This window comes from Bombina bombina, chromosome 2 (genome assembly GCF_027579735.1).
Source record: "Bombina bombina isolate aBomBom1 chromosome 2, aBomBom1.pri, whole genome shotgun sequence".
NCBI classification, from domain to species: domain Eukaryota; kingdom Metazoa; phylum Chordata; class Amphibia; order Anura; family Bombinatoridae; genus Bombina; species Bombina bombina.
In genome coordinates, this window is record NC_069500.1 from 1,237,903,176 (window position 1) to 1,237,919,394 (window position 16,219).

Consider the following 16,219-nt stretch of genomic DNA (forward strand, 5'->3'; position numbering starts at 1 on the left):
AGGGCTGGATGTTGCTGAGTCACAGGATGTGTACCTGATCCGGTCTTGGAGTGCAGTTCCCTTCCATGTTTTGTATTTTCTATGGGTGATTACATCCACCTATGCACCCCTTCTTTGTTCTCAGTTTGTTTGACTTTGTGAGCTCGCATGATGGTGTGGCTGTGTTAGGGACTCAGGCAATGGAAAGGACCTTGACGTGGTGCCTGAGCTTTCCCATTTGGCCAGATGCGGTGACTAACCTTTCCAGTTGTGATTTTATCTTAGCTGTGAGCTAGCTGGTGAGTGCTGGGTGTTTCTATGTGATATATATATATATATATATATATTTATATAATTAGAAGTGTGTATGCACTCTCACCATCCGTGTCATCCGCCAGGGTGCTATAGAGTGGTGTATAAAAGTTCAAATAGAATAAGCACTCACTGGTCTTCAGTCAACAGTGACAATTCTTTATTGATGTTTCGGGACTGGCAGCGTCCCTTCCTCTGATGAGGAATATACTGTGTGTGTGTGTGTATATATATATATATATATATATATATATATATATATATATATATATATATTTATATAAATGTGTGTGAGTGTATGTATATATACATACACAGTATATCTCAGTATCTCACATTTTAAATATTTTATTATATACTGTATTTTCATGTGACAACACTGAAGAAATTACTTAGGGTGTACTCACTTTTGTTGCCAACGGTTTAGACATTAATGGCTGTGTGAGTTATTTTGAGGTGACAACAAATTTACACTGTTATACAGGCTGTACAGTCACTACTTTACTTTGTAGCATAATGTCATTTCTTCAGTGTTGTCACATGAAAAGATATAATAAAATATTTACAGAAATGTTAGGAGTGTACTTATGTTTGTGGGATACTGTATACAAAAATATTGAGTATTGAGGATTTTGGTAGGTGCTTACTCTGAGGGCCATTGCTTTACAACCACCAGTAACAATTTTAGGAAAGCTCTGATACAGAAAGGGCAGTACCGTGCTATTCAGTGTATTTAAAAAAAAAAAATAAAAAAAAAAATTGTAAGAAAATGGCAAAAGTGAAGTTCAGTTTATGCCTTTAATGGCTAATAAAGAGTGTGTACATTTAAAGCTTTCAGGAACACTGACATCACTTTGTCATGAAATCTCTTTATTTTAAAGGGATAGTCAAGTCAAAATTAAACTTTCATTATTCACATAGAGCACACAGTTTTAAACCACTTTCCAATTTACTTCAATTATCTAAATGTCCACAATCTTTTTACATGCACACTTTCTTCGGCACCAGCTCCCATTGAGCATGTGCAAGATTCACAAGATATACGTATATGCATTTTGTGATTGGCTGATGCCTGTCACATGATGCATTAGGAAGGAAAATTTCACATTTATCTGAAAATCTAAATAATCATTTGAAATTTAAACTATGCTTTTGCAATGTCTTTTTATTATGCATTTATTAATCTGATACTGTATTTAAACGGTGTTTAGGGGTAAGCTTCTTGTTTTTATTTTGTTTTTTAAATAAAGTTTTTTTTCTGTGCCTACATTTCCCGGTGTCTACTTTTCTGCTGTAATTATTAGCTCAGTGGCCATCTGGGGAATGTTATTTATAGTATACTATGCAGATAGCAAAATAGTCTATTTGCCGAGGGGCTGAATGATTACAGATCTTTATAGGAATAAGGAATTTATGTATCCCAAAAGCATGGGTCCCAACTTGTTTGTGTTTCTTTACAAATAGAACTAGCTAAACACAAAACCTTAATGTAAAGATTTTGTTTGATATTATGCAGATAAAAATGTAACTAATATATTTTTTTTCTTCCCCAATAGCACTGCAAAATATAACGTCATAACCTTCATGCCAAGATTTCTGTATTCCCAGTTCAGAAGAGCAGCCAACTCCTTTTTCCTGTTCATTGCACTTCTCCAGGTGCGTAAAACTGCAGCTAGTAGTCAAGCTTGATCTCCACTAAGCATTTTGAAGTGAATTATTCCTATTTTATATGGATTCAAAAATTCTATAGATGGTTTTGCTGAAACAAAGATTAACTATTTATCATTTGAACGCCCTCAATACACTGCAAAACTATCACTATACTGGTTTTGCAGGTGAAAACCTCATATTTATCTTTTTAATTGAAAATTGCATTTTTAAGCTAATCTTGCATTCAAAATACTTCCAATGTTCTTATCTGCTACATTTTGCGATTTGAAAAATATTTATGCTGATTATTGGAATTTTAAATATTCTGAAAATAGCTAAAAACATATAGGGCCAGATAACAAGTGGAGTGCTAACAGTTTATCGTGCGTCTGTTTTTTTTTTTTCATTCGTATTACAAGTTGAAAGTAAACGTGGTTCCTTGAGCACAATTGAAGTTAACGCTTGTTGGGATAAGGCGTCCTCAGAACTCTAGTAGTTTTTCACAAAACAAAAAAGTGTCACAAAACACAATAAAAATAAATTACAAAGTACAGTTACACTCATAATAACACCATCTGATAAAGTATTATTTTTAAAAAATGCACAAATAAGTTATAAGGGCTCAGATATGAGATCTAAGGTGTTTTGGGGAAAAAAGTCAGACAGGGATATATATATATATATATATATATATATATATATATATATATATATATATAAGAAATATAAACACATAAATGCATATGCATACACACACACATATATATATATATATATATATATATATATATATATATATATATATATATATATATATATATATATATGCATTGTACAAGCTTATTTATACAACATTCATATTAAATGAAGTTATACTGTGTATTTACTGTAAACATTTCAGATTCCACTGTTCTGCACATATATATGTAGGTATAGATATATATTGTACCAAAATACCATGAGATATTAAAACGCGCGTGATATTCTAACTTCAGCTTTTTACGCGCATTGGGTTACCACACGCAAAAACTTTTAACTTGTAATATGAGCGCTACTCGACGCACGTAAATAAAATTCTAGCACAGTTAGTGCTCGAGCAGGAGCGTTAAATACTGTAAAACTTGTAATCTGGCCCTTAATGCTTGTTTGGAACTAGAATTGTCAAAATTACTGAATTAAAAGGGCAGGAGATGCTAAAATGACTGATTCAGCTGACTTTTTACTATGGTGTAAAAAGGTGTTTTATTAAAAGATACTTTTTTTTTTTTTTTTTAAGAAATCTTTTAGAAAAAATTCTTTGAAGCACAATCTTCTATTTCTTTCATGTAATTGGCAAGAGTCCATGAGCTAGTGACGTTTGGGATATACAATCCTACCAGGAGGGGCAAAGTTTCCCAAACCTCAAAATGCCTATAAATACACCCCTCACCACACCCACAATTCAGTTTTACAAACTTTGCCTCCTATGGAGGTCTAGAAGTAAGTTTCTGCTAGATTTCTACGTTGATATGCGCTTCTCAGCATTTTGAAGCCCAATTCCTCTGAGTACAGTGAATGTCAGAGGGATGTGAAGGGAGTATCACCTATTGAATGCAATTGTTTTCCTCGCGGGAGATCTATTTCATAGGTTCTCTGTTATCGGTCGTAGAGATTCATCTCCTACCTCCCTTATTCAGATCGACGATATACTCTCATATTCCATTACCTCTGACAACTGTTTCAGTACTGGTTTGGCTATCTGCTATACGTGGATGGGTGTCTTTCGGTAAGTATGTTTTCATTGCTTAAGACACACTCAGCTATGGTTTGGCACTTTATGTATTAATATAAAGTTCTAAATATATGTATTGTACTTATATTTGCCATGAGTCAGGTTTATGTATATTTCCTTTTGCAGACTATTCAGTTTCATATTTGGGAAAAACATTTTTAGGAAAATATTTTTCTTACCGGGGGTTTAGTCTTTTTTTCAAATTGACTGCTTTTTCACTAAATTTTTGCTCGCAAAATTAGGCTCACGAGGCACAAAATGCTTATGTTTATTGCGTCATTCTTGGTGCGAAGGGACGTCCGGTGACGCAAGTTCGTCATTTCCGACGTCTTAGTTGACGCTGAATTCCTTGTGCAAGGTGTGTCTGCAATGACGCGAGTGTCATTTCCTGATATTCTTAGCGCCAAAAAAAATTCCGTTTGCGTTGTGTGTCATTCTTGTCGCCAAATAATTTCATTATTTACAACCCCATTCCTATATGCCTCTTGCCTTTTTCTAGGTCAGAGGGCTATGCTGTTTGCATTTCTTTCCCATTCCTGAAACTGCCATATAAGGAAATTGATAATTTTGCTTTATATGTTGTTTTTTTCTCTTACATTTGCAAGATGTCTCAGAAACCACTGTTGAAACCCTGCTGCCTGATAACAGTTCTACCAAAGCTAAGTGTATCTGTTGTAAATTTGTGGAGATTATATCTCCAGCTGTGGTATGTAATAGTTGTCATGATAAGCTTTTACATGCAGAGAATGTATTCATCAGTAATAGTACAATGTCTGTTGTTCCTTCAACATCTAATGTACATGATTTCCCTGTGAATATAAAAGATTTTATTTCTGATGTGATTCAGAAGGCTTTGTCTGCTATTCCACCTTCTATTAAACCTAAAAGGTTTTTTTAAACTTCTCATAAAGTTGATGAATTTACAAATGACCGACAACATATTGAATTTTCCTCCTCTGATGAGGATCTATCTGACTCAGAAGATCCTACCTCAGATATTAACACCGACAAATCTACTTATTTATTTAAAATGGAGTATATTTGTTCCTTGTCAAGAGGTGTTGATTACATTGGATATTGAGGAAACTAGTCCTCTTGATGTTTAAACTAGTGAATGTTTAAACTCGGTTTATAAACCTTCTGTGGTTACTCCAGAGGTTTTTTCCAGTTCCTGATGCTATTTCTGATATAATTTCCAAGGAATGGAATAGGCCTGGTGGTACTTTTATCCCATCTTCAAGGTTTAAAAAATTGTATCCTTTGCCAGCAGTTAGTTTAGAGTTTTGGGAAAAGATCCCCAGAGTTGATGGGGCTATTTCTACTCTTGCCAAACGTACTACTATTCCTATGGAGGATGGTACTTCCTTTAAGGACCCCTTAGATAGGAAACTTGAATCTTTTCTATGGAAAGCTTATTTATATTCTGGCTATCTTCTCAGGCCTGCCATTTCTATGGCTGATGTTGCAACTGTATCAACTTTTTGGTTGGAAAGTTTAGCGCAACAGTAAACAGATCCTGATTTGTCTAGCATTGTTCGCTTGCTTCAACATGCTAATCATTTTATCTGTGATGCCATTTTTGATATCATCAAACTTTTTCTTTCTTTCCAAGGTAATAAGTTATTTGGTTCTCAGTTGGATTCAATTATTTCAACTGTCACTGGGGGAAAGGGAGTTTTTTGCCTCAGAATAAAAGACCTAAGGGTAAATCTAAAGCTTCTAACTGTTTTTGTTCCTTTCGACAATATAAGGAACAGAAACCCAATCCTTCCCCAAAGAATCTAGTTCCAATTGGAAACCTTCTTCAAGTTGGAATAAATCCAAGCCGTTTAAGAAACCAAAGCCAGCCCCCAAGTCTGCATGAAGGTGCGGCCCTCATTCAGCTGGTAGGGGGCAGATTAAGATTCTTCCAAAGCATTTGAACAGATTCTGTCCAAAATCAATGGATTCAGAGTATTGTCTCTCAAGGGTTAGAAGATTTTTTCGTTCACGCATCCCAGCAAATCCAGTAAAGGCTCAGGCTTTTCTGAAGTGTGTTTCAGACCTGGAGCTTTCAGGGGTAATCATTCCAGTTCCGTTTCGGGAACAGGGTCTGGGGTTTTATTCAAATCTATTCATTGTCCCAAAGAAAGAAAATTCATTCAGGCCAGTTCTGGATCTGAAAATTTGTAATCGTTTTGTAAGAGTGCCAACTTGCAAAATGGTGACTATAAAGACTATTCTGCCTTTGGTTCAGCAAGGTCATTATTTGTCCACGATAGACTTACAGGATGCATATCTTCATATTCCGATTCATCCAGACCACTATCGGTTTCTGAGATTCTCTTTTCTAGACGAGCATTACCAATTTATCGCTCTCCATTTGGACTAGCAACAGCTCCAAGAATTTTTTCAAAGGTTCTCAGTGCTCTACTCTCTGTAATCAGAGAACGGCGTTTCCTTATTTGGACGATATCTTGGTACAAGCTCAGTCTTTACATTCTGCAGAATCTCACACGAATCAACTAGTGTTGTTTCTTCAGAGACATGGTTGGAGGATCAATTTACCAAAAAGTTCCTTGATTCCTTAGACAAGGGTCGCCTTTTTAGGTTTCCAGATAGATTCAGTGTCCATGACTCTGTCTCTAACAGAAAAGAGATTACTAAAATTGGGTTCAGCTTGTCGGAACCTTCAGTCTCAATCATTCCCTTCAGTAGCTATGTGCATGGAAGTTTTAGGTCTCATGACTGCAGCATCGGATGCGTTCCCCTTTGCTTGTTTTCATATAAGACCTCTCCAGCTTTGTATGCTGAATCAATGGTGCAGGGATTATACAATATCACAATTAATATCCTTAAATTCCAATGTTCGACTCTGACTTGGTGGTTAGATCATCATTGTATAGTTCAAGGAGCCTCTTTTCTTCATCCAACCTGGATTGTTATCACAACAGATGCAAGTCTTTCAGGTTGGGGAGCTGTCTGGGGATCTCTGACAGCACAAGGGGTTTGGAAATCTCAAGAGGCGAGGTTACCAATCAATATTTTACAACTCTGTGCTATTTTCAGGGCTCTTCAGGTGTGGGCTCTGTTGAAGAGAGCACCGTTCCTTTGTTTTTAGACAGACAATATCACAACTGTGGCATATGTCTATCATCAGGGTGGGATTCACAGTCCCCAAGCTATGAAATAAGTATCTTGGATACTTTCTTGGGAGGAATCCATCTCCTGTCTAATTTCTGCTGTTCATATCCCAGGTGTAGACAATTGGGAAGCGGATTATCTCAGCCGTCAGACTTTACATCTGGGTGAGTCGCTCCATCCAGATGTGTTTTCTCAAATTGTTCAGCTATGGGGTCTTCCAGAAATAGATCTGATGTCTTCCCATCTAAACAAGAAACTTCCCAGGTACCAGGTCCAGGGATCTTCAGGCGGAAGCAGTGGATGTGTTAGCAGTTCCTTGGTTTTACCAACCTGCTTATATCTTCCTGCCTCTAGTTCTACTTCCAAGAGTGATCTCCAAGATCATCATGGAACAATCGTTTGTGGTGCTGGTAGCTCAAGCATGGCCTCACAGGTTTTGGTATGCGGATCTTGTTCGGATGTTCAGTTGCCAACCTTGGCCACTTCCTTTAAGACCAGACCTTCTGTCTCAAGGTCCGTTTTTCCATCAGGATCTCAAATCAATTGAAGGTATGGAAATTGAACGACTTATGCTTAGTCATAGAGGTTTCTCTGACTCAGTGATTAATACTATGTTACAGGTTCATAAATCTATTTCTATGAAGATTTATTATCGAGCTTGGAAGACTTCTATTTCATGGTGTTCTTCTCATAAATTCTCCTGGCATTCTTTTAGAATTCCTAGAATTTTACAGTTTCTTCCGGATTGTTTGGATAAAGGTTTGTCTGCAAGTTCATTGAAGGGACAAATCTCTGCTCTTTCTGTTTTATTTCACAGAAAGATTGCTAAGCTTCCTGATATTCACTGTTTTGTGCAGGCTTTGGTCCGTATCAAACCTGTCATTATATCAATATCTTCTCCTTGGAGTCTTAATTTGGTTTTGAAGGCTTTACAGGCTCCTCTGTTTGAGCCTATGCATTATTTGGACATTAAACTATTTTCTTGGAAAGTGTTGTTCCTTTTGTCCATCTCTTCTGCTTGAAGAGTTTCCGAATTATCTGCTCTTTCCTGGGAATCTCCTTCTTTGATTTTCTATCAGGATAAGGCAGTTTTGCGGACTTCTTTTAAATTTCTACCTAAGGTTGTGAATTCTAACAACATTAATAGAGAAATTGTTGTTCCTTCTTTGTGTCCTAATCCTAAGAATTCTTTTGAGAGATCCTTACATTCTTTGGATGTTGTAAGAGCTTTGAAATATTATGTTGAAGCTACTAAAGATTTCAGGAAGACTTCTAGTTTATTTGTTGTCTTTTCTGATCCTAGGAAAGGTCAGAAAGCTTCTGCCATGTCCTTGGCATCCTGGTTAAAGCTTTTGATTCATCAGGCTTATTTGGAGTCGGTTCAGGCTCCGCCTCCGAGAATTACAGCTCATTCTACTAGATCAGTCTCCACTTCGTGGGCTTTTAAGAATGAAGCTTCAGTTGCAAAGCAGCAACTTGGTCTTCTTTGCATACATTTAATAAATTCTACGGTTTTGATGTATTTGCTTCCTTTGGTAGAAAAGTTCTTCAGGCAGCTGTTTGATTCCTCTGCTTATGTTATGTTAAAGTTTTTTCTTTTAATTTATGAGAATAAACTTATATTTTTGGTTGTGGATGAATTATTTCAGCGGAAAATGGCTGTTATTATTTTTATCCCTCCCTCTCTAGTGACTCTTCTGTGGAGTTCCACATCTTGGGTATTACTATCCCATATGTCACTAGCTCATGGACTCTTGCCAATTACATGAAAGAAAACATAATTTATGTAAGAACTTACTGGATAAATTTATTTCTTTCATATTGGCAAGAGTCCATGAGACCCACCCTTTTTATGGTGGTTATGTTTTTTTTGTATAAAGCACAATTATTTACAAATTCCTTTTTTGATGCTTTTTACTCCTTTCTTTATCACCCCACTACTTGGCTATTCCTTAAACTGAATTGTGGGTGCGGTGAGGGGTGTATTTATAGGCATTTTGAGGTTTGGGAAACTTTGCCCCTCCTGGTAGGATTGTATATCCCATACGTCACTAGCTCATGGACTCTTGCCAATATGAAAGAAAATTATTTATCAGGTAAGTTCTTACATAAATTATGTTTTTGTGTTTAAGGCCAACTACATCATTATTTAAAATCACTTTGTTGGTTGCTCTATATTTATAAGCAGACTCAAATACAAATCTTGAGTAGCAGTGCAAATGTAATAGTTGATTAATTTACATGAACTGCAGTACCTTAATGTTGGAAATAAATTGGTGAATTATCACTTCCTGTGACTCTGTATATTTTTAAAATATATATGCTTTGCTTAATGCAATATCCTATAATATAAAAGGCCAAGTGTGTTTGTCCGAAGCTGTCATGCGCAGTAGAGACTGCACGAGGGCAAACACACCTGGCCTTCAACAAACTGACCAGGGCTGGCTGCTGGCACGAAGGGGCTGAGCCAGTCGTGAAGGGGCAGAGTCTGAGCATGACTGGGATGGGCGGGAGCTGCCGTGGCTGCTGCTTGAGTGTCTGCATGAGAGAGAGCAGCACAAGAGGGGAGATAGAGAGTAAGAGAGAAGGGGGGGAGGGAGAGTAAGAGAGAAGGGGGGGAGGGAGAGTAAGAGAGAAGGGGGGGAGGGAGAGTAAGAGAGAAGGGGGGAGGGAGCGTAAGAGAGAAGGGGGGAGAGAGAGTAAGAGTGAAGGAGAGAAGGGGGGAGAGAGAGCAAGAGAGAAGGGGGGAGAGAGAGCAAGAGAGAAGGGGGGTAGAGAGAGCAAGAGAGCATGGGGGAGAGAGAGCGAGAGCAAGAGAGCATGGGGGGGAGAAGAGAGAGCATGGGGGGAAGAGAGAGCAAGAGAGAAGGGGGGAGAGCAATGGGTGGGACCACTGTACTGCAAAAAATGGCCCGGGGCTTTAGGACTAGTAATTGCATAATCAACAAATGCATGATAAAGACAATGCAATATCACTTAGTATGACCTTTAAATGAGTAGTAGATTTTTTTTTCTGACAAATTTCAAAGTTATGTCTGTTTCCACTCCTCCTGTATCATGTGACAGCCATCAGCCAATCACAAATGCATATACGTATATTCTGTGAATTCTTGCACATTCTCTGTAGGAGCTGGTGACTCAAAGTGTAAACATAAAGACTGCACATTTTGCTAATGGAAGTAAATTGGAAACTTGCTTAAAACTATGTTCTATCTGAATCATTAAACTTTAATTTTGACTTGAGTGTCCCTTTAAAGGGATAGAAAGATCAAAATTGATATGTGCATAAGTCCATTTCAGTTTAAAATAGAAGCATTTTTGCTAAGGGAATTATATTGCAAAAATGCTCCTATTTCAAACTGAAATAGTAAAAGTTATTACTGTGTTTCAGCGGCATACTCGCATATCTTGTGAGAGCCAGTGCACCAGTTTTCAGACACCATGCTTGCTCAGAGAGGTGGCTGTGGTGTGTGTTGCTTCTGACAATGTCATTTGTATTAAGCCAATACTAACCTTCTGAGCATATGTGGTGTTTGAATACTGATGCATGAACCTTTTACATGCTAGGTGCATATGCCGAGAAAAACAGTAATATCTCTTATTAGAATCATTTTTGCTAATGGAAATATATTTCACAAATGCTACTATTTCGAATTGAAATGCACATTTCATTTTTGACCTTTCTATCCTTTTATATATCATCCTGCATTAAGTGCAACTACTTTTTTTTTTTTTTTTTTTTGCAAGTGCACTTTTTTTACTGAGCAACCAAAGACGCATTTAAAATGAGCACATAGCATGAAAATAGGAAAACAAAATCTGTTGTGGTTGTGCTTTTTCAAAGAGATAAACTGAGCTGTCCAATTGAACAAGGACAGTCAACACCAAAAATGTTATGGTTTACAAAGATTTCCCCATGTTTGCATAACCAACACTGTTATACTAATATACTTTTACCTCTGATTACATTTTATATAAGCTTCTGCTGAGTGCCTCATCTCAGATATTTTGACAGATTTGCATTTCAGGCAATTAGTGCTGACTCTTAAAGGACCTCTCAATGCAGTAGAATTGCTTAATTACCAGGTGCATAATAAAAAGACAATAATTTAACACCTACTCTGAATTTTAAATAAGCAGTAGATTTTTTTTCTGACAAATTTATTTTTCTCCCATTTTCCAGCCCCATGTAGCATGTGACAGACTTCAGCCAATCACAGACTAGTATACGTATACCCTGTGAGCTTGTGTACATGCTCTGTAGGATCTTGTTCTCCATTCAGTATCAATATAAAAAGACTGCAAAATGTGATAATGAAAGTAAATTGGAAAGTGTCTTAAAATTGCATGCTTTATTTGAATCATAAAAGTTTATTTTGACTTGAATGTCCCTTTAAATAACTCAACTGAGGTGACACAATGTTATCTATATGGCAGCCATGAACAAACAGTACATGTTATTAGCTATTCACAGCCAAACCGTGAGATAAGAGGTGAACTGCAGGTTCTTAGCAATTTGCATAGAAACCTACCTAGGTTTATCCTTTATTAAAAGATACTGAGAGCAAAAAATTAAATTTGATAAAAGTAAATTGAAAAGTTGTTGAAAATGACATACCTATCTGAATCGTTAAAGTTTAGTTGGGACTTTACTGTCCCTTTAAGCAGTTTTTTCATATAATTTTGTTACTTAGCTTGTCTTAAACCAAATAAAAAAAATCTTACTTCAAATAATCGCCTAGATTACGAGTCTTACGTTAGCCTTAAAAAGCAGCGTTGAGGGGTCCCAACGCTGCTTTTTAATGTCCGCTGGTATTACAAGTCTGACAGGTACAGGTGTACCGCTCACTTTTTTTCCGTGATTTTAGCATACCGCAAATCCCCTTACGTCAATTGTGTATCCTATCTTTTCTATGGGATTTTCCTAACGCTGGTATTACAAGTCTTGGAAAAAGTGAGCGGTACACCCTCTCCTGTCAAGACTCCTACCGCATTTAAAAGTAAGTAGTTAAGAGTTTTATGGGCTAATGCCGTAACATAAAACTCTTAACTAAAGTGCTAAAAAGTACACTAACACCCATAAACTACCTATTAACCCCTAAACCAAGGCCCCCCCACATCGCAAACACTATAATAAAAATTTTTAACCCCTAATCTGCCGACCGGACATCACCGCCACTTGAATAAATGTATTAACCCCTAAACCGCCGCACTCCTGCCTCGCAAACACTAGTTACATTTTATTAACCCCTAATCTGCCGTCCCTAACATCGCCGACACCTACCTACATTTATTAACCCCTAATCTGCCGCCCCCAACGTCGCCACCACTATATTAAATGTATTAACCCCTAAACCTAAGTCTAATCCTAACCCCCCTTAACTTAAATATAATTGAAATAAATCTAAATAAAATAACTACAATTAAATAAATGATTCCTATTTAAAGCTAAATACCTATAAAATAAACCCTAAGATAGCTACAATATAACTAATAATTACATTATAGTTGGCTTAGGGTTTATTTTTATTTTACAGGCAACTATTTGCCTGTAAGGTATTTATTTTAACTAGGTAGAATAGTTATTAAATAGTTATTAACTATTTAATAACTACCTAGTTAAAAGAAAGACAAATATACCTGTAAAATAAACCCTAAGTTACAATTACACCTAACACTACACTATAATTAAATTACCTAAACTAACTACAATTAATTACAATTAAATAAAATAAACTAAATTACGAAAAAGAACAAACACTAAATTACAGAAAATAAAAAAATAAATTACAAATTTTTAAGCTAATTGCACCTAATCTAAGCCCCCTAATAAAATAAAAAGCCCCCCAAAATAAAAAAATTCCCTACCCTATACTAAATTACAAATAGCCTTTTAAAGGGCCTTTTGCGGGGCATTGCCCCAAAGTAATCAGCTCTTTTACCTGTAAAAAAAAAATACAATACCCCCCCAACATTAAAACCCACCACCCACACACCCAACCCTACTCTAAAACTCTACTCTACTCTAAAACCCACCCAATCCCCCCTTAATAAAACCCCTAACTAACCCCTTGAAGATCACCCTACCTTGAGACATCTTCACCCAGCCGGGCCGAAGTCCTCCAAGAAGCTGGGCAGAAGTGGTCCTCCAGACGGCAGAAGTCTTCATCCGATCCGGGCAGAAGAGGTCCTCCAGGCGGCATCTTCTATCTTCATCCTTCCGGCGCGGAGCGGGTCCATCTTCAATCCAGCCGACGCGGAGCATTCTCTTCAAACGAAGTCCTTACGAAGAATGAAGGTTCCTTTAAATGACGTCATCCAAGATGGCGTCCCTTCAATTCCGATTGGCTGACAGAATTCTATCAGCCAATCTGAATTAAGGCAATCAGCCAATAGAATTGAAGTTCAATCCTATTGGCTGATCCAATAGGATTGAGCTCGCATTCTATTAGCTGTTCCAATCAGTCAATAGAATGCAAGCTCAATTCTATTGGCTGATTGCATCAGCCAATAGGATTTTTCCTACCTTAATTTCGATTGGCTGATAGAATTCTATCAGCCAATCGGAATTGAAGGGACGCCATCTTGGATGACGTCATTTAAAGGAACCTTCATTCTTAGTTTGAAGAGGATGCTCCGTGTCGGCTGGATTGAAGATGGATCCACTCCGCGCCGGAAGGATGAAGATAGAAGATGCCGTCTGGATGACCACTTCTGCTCGGCTTCTTGGAGGACTTCGGCCCAGCTGGGTGAAGACGTCTCAAGGTAGGGTGATCTTCAAGGGGTTAGTGTTAGGTTTTATTAAGGGGGGATTGGGTGGGTTTTAGAGTAGGGTTGGGTGTGTGGGTGGTGGGTTTTAATGTTGGGCGGGGGGTATTGTATTTTTTTTTTTACACGTAAAAGAGCTGATTACTTTGGGGCAATGCCCCGCAAAATGCCCTTTTAAGGGCTATTTGTAATTTAGTATAGGGTAGGGATATTATTTTATTTTGGGGGGCTTTTTTATTTTATTAGGGTGCTTAGATTAGGTGTAATTAGTTTAAAAATTGGTAATTTATTTTTTATTTTCTGTAATTTAGTGTTTGTTGTTTTTCGTAATTTAGTTTAATTTAATTGTAATTTATTGTAGTTAGTTTAGGTAATTTATTTAATTATAGTGTAGTGTTAGGTGTAATTGTAACTTAGGTTAGGGTTTATTTTACAGGTAAATGTGTATTTATTTTAGCTAGGTAGTTATTAAATAGTTAATAACTATTTAATAATTATTGTAGCTAGTTAAAATAAATACAAAGTTGCCTGTAAAATAAAACCTAAGCTAGCTACAATGTAACTATTAGTTATATTGTAGCTAGCTTAGGGTTTATTTTATAGGTAAGTATTTAGTTTTAAATAGGAATAATTTAGTTAATGATAGTAAATTTATTTAGATGTATTTAAATTATATTTAAGTTAGAGTTAGACTTAGGGGTTAATAACTTTATTATAGTGGCAGCGACGTTGGCGGCGGCAGATTAGGGGTTAATACATTTAATATAGTTACGGCGACGTTGGGGGTGGAAGATTAGGGGTTAATAACTATAATGTAGGTGTCGGCGATGTTGAGGGTGACAGATTAGGGGTTCATAGGTAAAATGTAGGTGGCGGTGGTGTCCGGAGTGGCAGATTAGGGGTTAATAATATAATGCAGCTGTCGGCGGCGGCAGATTAGGGGTTAATAAGTGTAAGATTAGGGGTGTTTAGACTCGGGGTTCATGTTAGGGTGTTAGGTGCAGACATAAAAAGTATTTCCCCATAGGAAACAATGGGGCTGCGTTAGGAGCTGAACGCTGCTTTTTTGCAGGTGTTAGGTGTTTTTTCAGCCGATTCTGCCCCATTGTTTCCTATGGGGAAATCGTGCACAAGCACGTTCAGCCAGCTTACCGCTACCATAAGCAACGCTGGTATTACAGTGAGATGTGGAGCTAAATTTTGCTCAACGCTCACTTTTCTGAGGCTAACGCCGGCTTGCAGAAAACTCGTAATACCAGCGTTGTCTTAAAGGGACAGTATACACTCATTTTCATATAACTGCATGTAATAGACACTACTATAAAGAATAAGATGCACAGATACTGATATAAAAATCCAGTATAAAACTGTTTAAAAACGTACTTAGAAGCTTTCAGTTTAGCTCTGTTGAAAAGGTAGTTGGAAAGCCCACTGCAAGTGGGAAATAAGACACTCCCCCCCTCCCCCTTCTTTTGCATATGAAAAGACCCTTTACACAAAAAGGAGCAAGCTGGAGAAGGTAGCTGACGGTATTCAAATAAAACTTTGAGGCTTGGTTAGGAGTCTGAAAATCAGAGCAATGTTATTTAAAAACAAGCAAAATTATACATTTATTTAAAAAAAAAAAAAAAAACTTTATTGGCTTTATAAATAGATCATCTACAAAACATTTATGCAAAGAAAAAATGAGTGTATAATGGCCCTTTAAGTGAGCGGTGAGAAAAAAAGGCTTGTTAGCACCGCACACCATTACAGACAAAAACTTGTAATCTAGCCGTGTATTTCTAAATTAGTTGTTAATAGGAATGTACATTCAGAGAATTTGGGCAAAAACTAGTGTTAAAGATGGAGGTTGTAAGCCGCATTCTGCAATTTTCTGAGCCAAATTTATTCCTGTTAAAGTGGATTTGCACAGATCTTATTGTGTTGCACTTTTACAAAAATAAATGCAGATCTGAAAATTGCTGTATACAGCTTGCAGCCGCCATTTATAACATTTGTTTTTGCCTGAATACTCTGAATGCACATCACTAGTTATTAAAGGGCCATGGAACCCATTTTTTTTTCTCAGATAGATCATGCAATTTTAAACAAATTTCTTATTTACTCCAATTATCAAATTCTTTGTTCTCCTGGTAAAAGCAGGAGCTTAGGAGCTGATCCATTTTGGTTCAGAACTTTGGGTAGAGCTTGCTGATGATTGGTTGCTGCATTCAGCCTCCAATTAATTTTTTAATATAAGTGGTATGTTTAAATAAGTCCCAGCTATCTGATTGTTTTCTTTAGTAGAACCCCATGTACAGAGTATTTGAGTAATTTAATTCTTGTGTTCATGGTAGTTGTGATGATGCAATCAATTTTTTTTTATAGTTTTCATTTGTTACTAATAAACATTTTAGTAAAAAAAACAAACACTTAAGGATTTGGAAAAACGTAGTGAAAAAAAAGTAAATTTTTTATTTTTTCACATATTTTCATGTATATGTGTTTAGTATACATCCACAATTAAGCACTTCATTGCAAAAGATCCGTACTAAAAAAAAAAAAAATCTAAAATGTCAGTATTAGATTCAAGGAAAAACAAGAAAGCAAAAAAATGAAATTGCATTGCAAACT

At 36.6% G+C, this 16,219-nt stretch overlaps 1 protein-coding gene across 2 annotated transcripts in view; it reads left to right on the plus strand.

The window, feature by feature from the left end:
* The window catches only part of ATP8A1 (ATPase phospholipid transporting 8A1), a 608,814-nt gene that overhangs the window by 97,227 nt on the left and 495,368 nt on the right, over positions 1-16,219 (plus strand). For both annotated transcript variants that reach the window (XM_053704008.1, XM_053704009.1), the window contains exon 4: positions 1,848-1,947. In XM_053704008.1, the coding sequence (XP_053559983.1) occupies positions 1,848-1,947 (100 nt within the window). The remainder of the gene's footprint in view (positions 1-1,847; positions 1,948-16,219) is intronic.